The sequence below is a fragment of the Cibotium barometz genome, chromosome 2 (assembly GCF_041138505.1).
Source record: "Cibotium barometz isolate CiBa-2024 chromosome 2, ASM4113850v1, whole genome shotgun sequence".
In the NCBI taxonomy this organism is placed as follows: domain Eukaryota; kingdom Viridiplantae; phylum Streptophyta; class Polypodiopsida; order Cyatheales; family Cibotiaceae; genus Cibotium; species Cibotium barometz.
Window position 1 is genome coordinate 735198 of NC_141047.1, and position 12303 is coordinate 747500.

The 12303-nt window shown below is 41.0% G+C and overlaps 1 protein-coding gene across 2 annotated transcripts in view; it reads right to left on the reverse strand.

The window, feature by feature from the left end:
* Positions 1–1251: 1251 nt before the first annotated feature.
* ABCB26 (transporter associated with antigen processing protein 1) overlaps positions 1252–12303 on the reverse strand; it is a 41355-nt gene continuing 30303 nt past the window's right edge. For both annotated transcript variants that reach the window (XM_086812657.1, XM_086812664.1), the window contains 7 exons: positions 3407–3463; positions 3183–3257; positions 2989–3063; positions 2554–2835; positions 2361–2428; positions 2196–2256; positions 1252–1509 (listed from right to left, as the gene is read on the reverse strand). In XM_086812657.1, coding sequence (XP_086668783.1) covers positions 1432–1509; positions 2196–2256; positions 2361–2428; positions 2554–2835; positions 2989–3063; positions 3183–3257; positions 3407–3463 — 696 coding nt within the window. In that variant the 3' untranslated portion in view covers positions 1252–1431. The remainder of the gene's footprint in view (positions 1510–2195; positions 2257–2360; positions 2429–2553; positions 2836–2988; positions 3064–3182; positions 3258–3406; positions 3464–12303) is intronic.

Consider the following 12303-nt stretch of genomic DNA (forward strand, 5'->3'; position numbering starts at 1 on the left):
TGAACATACCCATAAGGTAGACTTTGCCTAGCCTCTTTATAGTTTCTTACTGAATTGTGCAACTTTGAATATTTGGTTTAATCTCTCCATATGTAACATGTATACATCTCACTTGGTTTCTCCTTCTGATCTCTATCCAATCTATTTAGTTTCCTTCTACTATGCTTCAACATGTATATTGTCTGAATACATGTATGTTGTAATCTATACATGTATAGTAGGTATGTAAAATATGCATTGTTTGAACTTGGTACAATCTCTGAATGTGTCGTACTCAACTACTCTTTTTGATCACAATTTGAATATCATGTGTGAATCTAGTATGGTTTGATGCATGTTTCTATACTACAATGTATGGTACAATCGTGTGCAACTTGACTTGCATAGACCTTGCATGTACGCTATGTATCTATATATTGACACATTGTAGTCATATAGAACTATCATATTTCTTTGCACATTAACTCTAATCAAATGCTTCATATCAACATTGTATATTGATTCTTTCTTGTGATGTTGTTTGAAGACTTGCATTTACTATGTATGCATACTATTGTGTACATCTTACCTTGCTTGGTCTTCCATGTATGCTATGTTTCTAGACATCGACACATTGTTGTCATATAAAAATATCATATTACATCTATTTGGCTTTCATGATGCAAAGAATGTGAAGCTGTACACTATCAATGAAAGTTGTACACCAAATGGTTTCAATGAGGTAACATGAAATTTGATACAACAATAGAAAACAAACACCAAAAACATGGCATTTTGGCATGTTTAAGAGTATCAATAAAGTCAGCCTTTAGATTGTTTTAGCAGGCTTCTTTTTGTGGCTTTATCAAATGGATCCTTTTTTTTTATGGGTGATGAATCTAGCTAGCTCTGCATTTTCTCTTGCGGAAAGGAAATTTACTCCTTCCTACAACATGTTGAACCCCTCTCCCTCTCCACTGTCCCTGTGTGTGTGTCAACTTTTCCTTTGGGGCTTTAACTTTGAGAGTTGGTATCACTACATTACTAAAGGATGCATAGTGCCTAGTATACTAGCACAGTACTCTTTTGCATTGTGCCTAGTATACTACACTTCTATTTTGGTTAACTTTGGTTTAATGTCTTACTAAAAACCGCTAACCAAGCGCACTCGTTTCCTTTGCCTCCATAGTCTAGAAGAGCCAATACAAACATAAATGCACTTGTCAGACCCATGCCACCAAAGTGTTTCCCCACGTAAAGGAGAGTAATGTCATCACTAAAGGCGTGTTGGCTTAAATTTACTCCAATTAGAATACAAGTACAACCATGCTGATTACAGGGAAACTCAAGGCCAGTCTCGAATGCAAGGAAGAATGAATTTTGTAGCATTACAAATTACATAATATATTAATAGTTTCACATGCAGGACCTGCTAAACAATGACTAGGTTTGTCACAATGTGCTCATCTGTCTTCGAGTTAACCTGGCATATTCTCCATCCAATCTCAACAGTTCATCATGACTTCCGATCTGCTTTATAAAAAAAACATACAATTCACACATTAAACCACTAGGTAGAAAGTGAACACTTGAGCTTTTTGGGCCTTTTCTAAGGTCAAGATGCAACGATTAAGAGCTTTCTAGTGCAAATGAAGGATTTGGAATGTGGATTAAGCCCAATCGCAAGGATATTGAAAGATGATTAAGCTGGGCTCAAGGCGAGACGAGAAGGATTTGAGAATGTTCTGTTGCCATCATATATTGCTTATGATGACCCCAGGCAAGTTAGTCCGATTTCAGCAATACTCACCACAACAGAGAGGTATCAGATTTTACCCAAGCTGTCGACACACAAAAGTCCACATGCTGCAAGATCATCAAGAAATGCAACTGAACACTTAAGCTTTTTGGGCCCTTTCTAAGGTCAAGAGGCAAGGATCAAGAGCTTTCTAGTGCAAATGAAAGATTGGGAATGTGGATTAAACCCAATTGCAAGGATATTGAAAGATGATTAAGCTGTGATCAAGGCAAGACAAGAACGATTTGAGAATGTTTTCTTGCCATCATATATTGCATATTATGACCCCGGGCAAGTTAGTCCCATTTCAGGAATACCCGCCAAAACAGAGAGGTATCAGATTTAACCCAAGCTGTCAACTCACAAAAGGGTAGTCCACATGCTGCACGATCATCAAGAAATGCAAGTGAAGACAAACCTCTGAAACCCGACCACTATGCATTACGACAATTCGATCCGCCAAACGAATAGTTGATAGTCTGAAAAGGCAATTAGAGCCACTTAGTAAAGACAACGTCGCACATTGTATCAGCTGTAGCCTATGCTATAAAAAAAAAAACAAGACCCTTATTCAAAATAAGACCTGTGTGCAATAACAAGCACTGTTCTCTTTTGTTGGCCATCCCGTTGCATAGCTTTGTCCAGTGCTTTCTGTGATAAGGGGCAATAACCGCTTAAATATGTAACACAACCACTAGACCAACATTTTTTTAAGGCTAAGCCACCTGTTAGTACTGCATAAGATTGCCATAAACAATCCAAACCATTCTCCTTACCTGCACATAATGCTCACTCTCAGCATCAAGAGCACTAGTTGCCTCGTCAAGTAATAATATAGCAGGATCTCTTACAAGAGCTCGGGCTATGGCTATACGCTGCTTTTGACCTCCACTGAGACGTGAATTGTCAACCAGTGTACTGTAACCCTCCGGTAATGCCATGATGAAATCGTGTGCATGAGCTTGCTTTGCAGCTCTTTCTATTTCAGTGGACGTTACGGTCCTCCCACATCCATACGCTATATTTGAAGCTATGTCTGTACTGAACAGTTTAGGCTCCTGCATTGGTCCATACATAAAGTAAGAACAAATATGTTGTGAGAATTTGTGATCATTCCAAGCACTTATAGATGACTTTCTGATTGTCATTATCATGTTAATCCTTTTCTTGGCCTAACTCATGCAAAGCTTACGAGGACTTTTCACACTTACTTGGCTTACAACCCCAAGTTGTTGCCTCAGCCACTTTATATCTAACTCATTGAGGGGAAATCCATCTACAAGAATCTGCACATGTTGGAGCACTGATAAGTTCACGGAAAGAAAGCATAAAGCATTCAAAAACCATACATGATCTTGCACCTATGCTCCAGTATTTCATGATGTCGTGGTGAATGCATACTCACCTCACCACTAGAAGGCTCATAAAGGCGGAGAAGCAAGCCGACTAAAGTGCTCTTACCGCTACCACTTAGCCCCACCTTTTCAAAAGGAGGTCATATTAGAAATAAAAAAACTAATCACAATCCAGCCTCAAAAACAGGAACAATGTGGAATTCAAAAGTATGTGCACAGGTTGACGGCAAAAAGGGATGGATAACATGGTTTCATATGGAAAAAGAAAACGTACTACTGCAACGATCTCGCCCGGATGAATGCACAGGTTTACATTTCGCAGGACTGGGATCTGCAAAACCCATTTAGTCATTCTTGTCAATAACATGGACATGATATACCTCCCTAGATTGCAAAGCAGGCCTTTTATTAACATTCTACAAATCTGTCCAAAAAACTCTTCAGATCCCATAGTGAGATATAACTTTGTTTTCAAATTCGATAATCTTTAAAGTATCCATCATCCTCTCTCTCTCTCTCTCTCTCTCTCTCTCTCTCTCTCTCTCTCTCTCTCTCTCTACATACATACATACATACATACACATCCATCTGTATGAGGATAGATAGATAGACATATATAGGGATATATATATATATATATATATATATAAGGACAAGGACACGGACGAACACGAACACGAACACGGGGACACGCACACACACACACACACACACACTCTTTTTTTTTAAGTGAAACCACTGTCTCATTAAGAAAAACAAATTATACATTCATAGCTGTCCCAAATTGGGGCAGCTATGACTCAATTCAGAGAACAGTAGGAAAACACTTCTAATTGCTAGAAGGAAAGGCCTTTGATTTCATGAGAATCTCAGAGGGATTGGAAAAGGGCTCTCCAGAAATAAACAAATAGCTGGACAGAATCTCCAAAGAAGAGCAACTGATTCCAAGCATGGTAGATAGTCCACAATGCCCAAAATCTAGTCCAAGGAAGTCTCTATAATCTAGTAGGGAAGGAGAAAGGCAACCCAAAAACCAAAACATTTGACCAAAACACCTCCCCGGAAAACGAGCCCGAAGATGTCCGGACAAACCATCAAGAAAATCTCGAGAGTGCGAGCAATACCAAAGAAGGTGAGGCACTATCTCTGTAGGATGGGAGCACGCCTACAAGACATAGTGGCAATACGCCTTTGTACCAAAAGAGATCCCTCTGGGAAAACCCTAACCAAACATCTCCATAGAAACAATCATTGCATGAGGGGTGATCCACTCATCCAAATTCTTTTCAATGCAACTTTCCACCAAGCAAGAGATTTTGACATATGCCAGAGGTGATTTGCATAATCCTCAATCCATGGAAGTGGTTAGAGTAACCTATAAGCCTTGGCCATAGACGAATTGGCAAAAGGTCCAGGAGTATGTCTTTCAAAACACCAATCTTGAAGTCTCTTTGTTTCCTCAAGCATTGGGACTGGCTAAAAGGGCTGCATCATTTTTGAAATGACTCTCCAAATTGGCTTGTGATGCATCCCCAACTTGCATTGTTTGACTGCACGTGGAAAAGTGAGAACATAACCATTTTCATCCACGATGTCGCATATGTGACGAGTTCCCAATGTAGACAGATTGTATGCCTTTCTTGGTTGAGACAAAGCAAGCGGTGGATCAAATACCCTCCTCCAATGAAGACTCTACAACGACAGTGAGTTGCCCCGATTTGGAGGCCTACTAGACATTGTAAATGACATAGTATAGCTTGTCAATCTCGAATGAGAGCAGTTGAATATGGAGAGCACGGAATACGACCATGGAAATGCCCAAAGATTATATCATCATAATTGATGATCCAATGTCTATATGCATCTGTTTGCATGTTAGTGCATAGAGTTCCCAACGTGCGTGCCCATGGCTTGACTTGCTCTATAAATGCACGTAGGAGAGTGGCTTTTCTTGCCAGTATTTGATAATGAATATTAAGGACATTGAGCCCACCATGCATTTTAGGTCAACATATAAGCTCTTGTCTTAGCAAACGTAATCCTTTTCTATCCCCTTTGATTTTCCATAGGCATTCAATTGCTTTAAACATGAAATTGTCAATCTATTCGTTCAACCAAGGTAGGAGCGGAAGATAGAACTCGACATATGCCGTAATTATTGACTGTACTATGTGCAATCGCACATGTAGAGGCCATGTAGATAATTTCCAATATTCTATTTTAGAGTACAATTTGACCATCACCCATTGAGTCTCATCCTTCAAGGACAACCCCCAAACAATGGAATAACCCAGATGCCTCACTATCTCTTTGGGTGGGATGATCTTGACCCGGCCACAAAAGTTGATGCCAATCATAATCTTTCAAAGGAAGCAACTTTGATTTTTGAAAATTTACATGTAATCTTGCAGCCAAACTATAGAGAGACAATGCTTTCATGAGAGTCCTCACATCAACCTCTATATTCTTGGGAAAAAAGAAAGAGTCGCCAGCATATGTCTGTGCTACAAATTGTGTACCATCCGCCATGGAGAGACCATGTAGCTGCCCATCTTGTGTCAATTTGTCCATGTAAAGGAGCATTGGGTGGGTCGCGATGGCATACAATAGTGCACTAAGCGGACAACCCTGCCAAAAAGATTTCCCAAGATACCAAGAGGCTAAAAGTTCTCCACTCAAAATGCATTTAGTTGATCCCTCTTGATAAAGCCAAAAGATGACATTTTTCATTCTAGGCCCAAAGCCCATTCTATCCATTACCTGGGCTATAAAGTCCGAGTGTACCGTATTGAAGGCCTTAGCTATGTCCACCTACATGATGAGAACATCCTGCTCCGTATACTTGGCATATTCAATGCCAATATATACATTTGCTATATTGTCAGTGATTTGTCTTCTAGGGACAAATCCATATTGCGATGGATGTAGACCTGCATGTAGGACACCCTTGATTCTATTAACAAGCATCTTGGTGACCAATTTATATATGACTAGCATTAAAGAGATAGAACGCCAATCCAATATGGCTTCACATAGCTGTTGTTTGGGCAGTAATTTCAGCAAGCCTTCTTACCATGAGCATGGCAACTGTCCAACATTCCAATAGTGATTCACCATAAGTAAAATTGGCGATTTCAAAATATTCCAAAACATTTGAAAGAACGAAGACCAATAACCGCCCGACTGCGAAATCCAATATAGTCATCTGGACCATCTCATCGCAATGACCACCCGCCTACAAAGTCCAAAATATATGGCATTGTTGCAGTCTAATGGGTCTTCTGGCATCACTGCCCCCCATATACAAATGTTGCTCCTTGGGCTTTCGGGCATCGTTGCCACCCAAACTAGAGCATATCCAATCGAGACCATTATATAAGCAAGATAATGATCAATTCCATTTCAGTATAAATATATACAATGAAGAGGACTACATGTATAATCCCTCCTTCTTAAATCTATCTTGATCACAAAACGCTTCAAGCTTGTACTTCAAATACATCTGGACCAACTACTTCATTATAAGCTCGAAGGATATCTGGATAGTACTTGAAGTACTCTTCCAGCATCCATTTCGTGTCCAAAGGCGAATAGTTCTTAAACTTCAAAAGGAATTTCCTTTCTCTTTTTCTCACAGAATGGAATACAATCTGTTCCGGCAATAAGATTTCTTCCTATTCTTCCACTTCTGGTAGATCCTCTAATACAAGCTGCTCTAGGAATAGCCCTGTTTATGGCTTCAATAAACTAACATGAAAGGCATCATGTATCCTCCAATGATCTAGGAGATCCAATCGATAACACACATCGTTGATCTTCTTAGTAACCTAAAAAGGTCCATAATATCTGGGGGCAAGCTTGGGTTCTTTGTGTTTCTTAGCTTTAGACTTTCTAAGTCTTGCTCTTTCAAATCGCAATAAGACCCAATCTCTTTCTTCAAAAGTAACCTTCCTTCTGTGCTTATCTGCAACTTTCTTTTGCTTGGCTTGAGATGTCTCAATAGCCTTCCGAACCTATGCAAAGGTCGTATCCAAATCTCGAACAAACTCATTCGCATGGAAGATCTCTTCCTTGTCTTCAAAATAGACAAAAACAATGGTTTGCCATCATGGTCACCATGAAACTCGTTTCGGTGGCCTTGAAACTCGTTTCACATTTCGGTGTTGAAACATTTCATGCGCATCACTGAAACCATTTCGTTTCATGTGGAACAAAAAGTTGTGATTTTTTCTATGGTTTAGCCTCTCTCTATATTTTCAAGGCTTTCACTTCCCTTCTTTTATGTCTCTTTTGCTCTCCTTTCTTCAATGGTGACATTATAGCAATATATTTTCATATTGTCATGCATATATCGTTTCGATCTACCGTTTCATTGTGCACCTATCCACATTTGAAACGTTTCATTCCAAAATAGATCGTTTCGACAACGAAACGTTTCAGCAATGAAACATTTCGCGGTGACCTTATTTGCCATAGATAAAAATCTCAAAAGGAGCTTTGCCTGTCAAAGAGTGAATAGTGTTGTTATAGGCAAACTCAACCAATGGCAAGTACTTCTCCCATTGATCCTTTGCTTTGGAGCTTAACACTTAAGCATTTCCAAAATGCAATCTCACTTTGCCCATCTGTTTGAGGGCAAAGTGATCCCGAACAAACTCATCCGCATGGAAGATCTCTTCCTTGGTCTTCAAAATAGACAAAAACAATGGTTTTCCATAGATAATCTCAAAAGGAGCTTTGCCTATCAAAGATTGAATAGTGTTGTTATAGGCAAACTCAACCAATGGCAAGTACTTTTCCCATTGATCCTTTGCTTTGGAGCTTAACTTTAGCATTTCCAAAATGGTGAGGTTTGCAATCTCACTTTGCCCATCTGTTTGAGGATGATAAGCCGAAGAGAAGACGTCCCTGGCAGTGTGACCATCCAGGTCTCTGACAGGGCGATGGCGGTGGTTCCGACGCTAGACTTCTCTTCGGCAGTCTCCCAGGAGGGGGACCGGCACAGATGGGAGATGATCAGCAACATGACGGCTTGGCACATATGGAGAGCCCGATGCTGGGAGGCCAGAGACCGCCAGGCGATTCCACCGACGGAGGTCATACAGGCTCTCTGGGTGGACATCATTCACACCTTGAGAGGACACTGGGAGAAACTTCAGGGCGACTCGGATCGCATGAGAGGCCGCCGCAAGGCGTTCCTCCGCACTTGGCAGCCTGGCCCTTTCCTCACCGCCGCGAGGGGCGAGGACGTCACTTGGCACTACAGGCCTCCAGTTTGGCTCTTCTCACCTCCCGAATGTACTACCAGGTAGCCCCCCCTAGAGAGCGGCCAGCCACGGGGGTGGAGCTCCGGTGTTCACTGTATATATCATCCCTCCTTGTGAGGTGACCTTTGTAGCCTTATGGCGTCTTCTCATTAACTAATAGAAGGATCGTTTTTCCAACAAAAAAAAAAAAAGATAAGCCGAAGAGAAATTCAGCTTTGTCCCGACTCCCCATGTTGTCAAAAAGTGCTCTCCAAAAGAAACTGGTAGTCCAAGGATCTCTATCCCCTACAATGGATTTGGGTAATCCGTGATGCTTGAAAATATGTTGAATAAACAATCTCACCATATGATCCGTGCGGATGGTCTTCTTCACTAGAATGAAATTGGGCTTACTTACTGAACCTGTCGATAATAGTCCATATTCCATCATTCCCAAATCCTAACTTCGGCAATCCAAAGATGAAGTCCATAGCAATACTTTCCCATGGAATATTGGGAATTGGCAAAGGTTGCAATAATCCTACGGGTTTTTGTCGGTCAAATTTGACCTTCTAACAAACCAAACATTCTCGAACATGTTGATCGATGTCCCTTCTCATGCTAGGCCAATAGAAATAACTCTCCAAAGCCTGAGTTGTTGTCATGAGAATCTATATGTCCCATATAAGGTGAGGCATTCTTCCATTACTTTTGGACTCTCATAAGCCACGGCATGGCCCTCTTGGTTCAAGATTGCTCCAATGCAATCTCCTGAGGCATCACACTCTACCATAAATGCAATCTCCTGAGACATCACACTCTACCATAAATGGCTTCGATAAATCTGGAATAATCAATATTAATCCTTTGCTAGCATAAAACTTTAATACTTTAAAGGATTCTTTTTCAACTTTGGCCCACCGAAATCCCACGGCTTTCTTTGTTAAATCATGACTTGCTACTACGGCAAACCACTTGATGAACTTCCTGTAGTATGAGCGTAAGCCAAGAAAACTTCGAACTACATACACACTAGTCAACTCTGGCCATTCCACAATAGCCTTGACTATCTCTGGGTCAATCTTGACTCCTTCCTTGGACACTATATGACCCAAGTAGTGAATCTCTGACAAAAAGAACTCACTCTTCTTGCCATTCACATACAACTTCTACTTCCGCAATTCCTAAAATACCATATCCAAGTGCTTTTGATGCTCCTCTTCATTCTTTGAATGCACAATAATGCCATCAAAGAAAGTAGCTGCAAACTTTCTATGTGCTCGAAATATTCTTTCCATCATTCAGTTGAAAGTAGCTGGGGCATTGGTGAGACTAAAAGGCTGATATCACCAAATACTCATAGAATCCAAAGGTCATTAAATGCAGTCTTGTGAATATCCTCTCGAACAATCCTGACTTAATGGTAACCACTCTTCAAATCGATCTTGCTAAAGATAGTGGCTCCATCCAATCTATCTAGAATATCATCGATCCTAGGAATAGAAAACCTGTTCTTTACAGTGATCTTGTTAAGAGCCCTGTAATCAATACACATACGCCAAGAACCATCCTTTTTTTGAACCAATAAGATTGGGGAGTAAAAAGGTGATGAGCTAGGTCAAATCAAACTCTTTTCCAATAGCTCGATCACTTGCTTCATAATCTCCTCTTGTTGAGCTTAACTCACAATAAGATATGTGTCTTCATACTTCTTTAGGAAATCTTTCCTTTCTTGATCAGTTGAGAGTGACTCATCACTCTCAGATTCCTTAGGCTCCCTTACATATATCAAGTACAAGGAAATAGATTGCTATATTGCTTTAGGAACTTGTACATGACTAATGAGTGGAATGGAATTTCCCTCAACTCCTACATCAAAAGTTACATTCTTACCCTTAAAAGGAAACCTAATCTTATTTCCAACCCAATCAATGGCCGGGTCTATCTTCTTACGCCAGAGCATACCCAAAATCACATCACAATGTCCAACTTTGCCAACAACAGAGTTCTTGTGATCCACATAGTCTCCAATCTGTAAGCAAAGCTTTCCCAAAATAGGAGTCACCTCGGGTGACATTCCTTCAAAAGCGGCACCTGCTCTAATAGGAGTTCCGAACCTATCTGGAGGGAGGTTCATAGCTTCAACCACTCGAGGATGGATGTAGTGGTTGGGTAGCACCAGTATCGAAGTGGATAAGCACAAGTTGGTTTGCCACTTTGCCCCAAGCTTTGAAAAGTTGTCTCTTCTCTGGTGGTGTATCATCTTGATGTTGGAGTTCTTTTGGCAATGCATTGTTTTGGGGTGGTTTGGCTTCTTGATTTGGACTATCAGGACATTTTGCAACCATGTGTCCTTTCTTTCCACATTAGAAACATTTACCTTCTTTGACATACTCCTCAGATAGCTTCTCTTTTGGTACAATGGGGGTTTATCCTCATTCTTGTTCTTCTTTTCTTGTCGCTCATTCCTTGCTTGAGATCCTTCTTTGAACCTCTTCTTTTGGAAAGAATCTCGATTCTCATTCTTTGATTTGCCCATCATGCAAGGCATATGTAGAGCTTTGGCTTGCAAGGCTTTGTCTTGGGCTTCTTCCAAGGTTTTAGGTCCTGCCATATAAACTGCTTGCATAAGCTTTGGTTGCAATCCATTGACAAACTTACGCATTTCCATCAATGATGGGATGGGAGTATCAATGAGACGGCTGAAAATTTATTGAGATATGTTGCCACGCTTTCTCCAACCTATTGCTTTACCTCATCCCATTCCTTTTGCACATCTACCTCAAAGTTTGTAGGAAGAAACTTCTTGTTGAACATGGTTTTGAAGTCGGGGACATCACAAGTGTACAAGGTAGGGCAGGGGCAGAGCAACTAGCGACGATGGTGGAATTGGCACTATTTTTGCTTTTTCTGGGCAACGCAACTAGCGGCGCAAAGGAGGCACAGAGAGACGGAACAGCGACGGCGCTTTGCTACTGACGGTGGCGACGCTATACACAATGCAGCGCAGGGGCAAAATAGAAGCACTACAGGTGGCGGCTGGCGCTGACTGCTAGGCAACGCTGCTCTCAAGATGGCGCAGGCGCACAGAGAGGTGCAGTAAAAGCAAGGCGGCGGCGGTGTGCAGAGGAGCATTGTCGGTGGCGGTTGGTTTTTGGCGGAGCAGCGGTGGTGGTCGACGCTGCAAGTGTGGCTCTCGCCAGTGGGGATGCAAGAGATGGGAGATGACGATGGTGACGATAAGAAACTCTTGCTCTTCCCAATAAGATGATGATATTTCTTCACAAGTTCTCCTTCAAAATCTCCACGAGTACTTCTTATATACTCGATGGGAGGCCCTTGCTTTTGTTTTACCTTGCTTTTGCTTTAACTCTTGGCTTTTGCTTTTCTTTTTAAATATTATTAATAATAACCAAAGTTCTTGATTTGTGCTTTTACAATCTTCAGGGCCTTGCTTTTTGGCCCGAGAGATGCATTTTGAAAAAGCGGCTTTTAGCTTTTTGATCCAGTTCGATGTCCTCTTTCTAATGGTGCCCTCTGCTTTTTGGTCAACAAAGTTTGACTTTCGCTTTTTCCTGCTTTTTGACCAAGGCTGATGCTTTTACCAATGCCAACATTAGGAAACTTGTTTCCGTGTGTCCATCATCCTGTCCATGTGTTCAAGCATGAGTTCCATCATGTGAAAAGCGCTTCGAGGACCAAATAGTTACATAACATCATTTTTATCTACGATTTGTGTGCCTCTTTTATAGACTTCTATCCAGTTTCTAGACACATCATCTGTAAAAGGATTTTGATTCTAACCTCGTACAATTTGTGGCTCAATCCAATATACACGCGCGTGCGCGTGCACACGCACATATATACATATGTATATATGTGTGCGCGTATATACAGACAAGCACACACATACTTACACGCATAC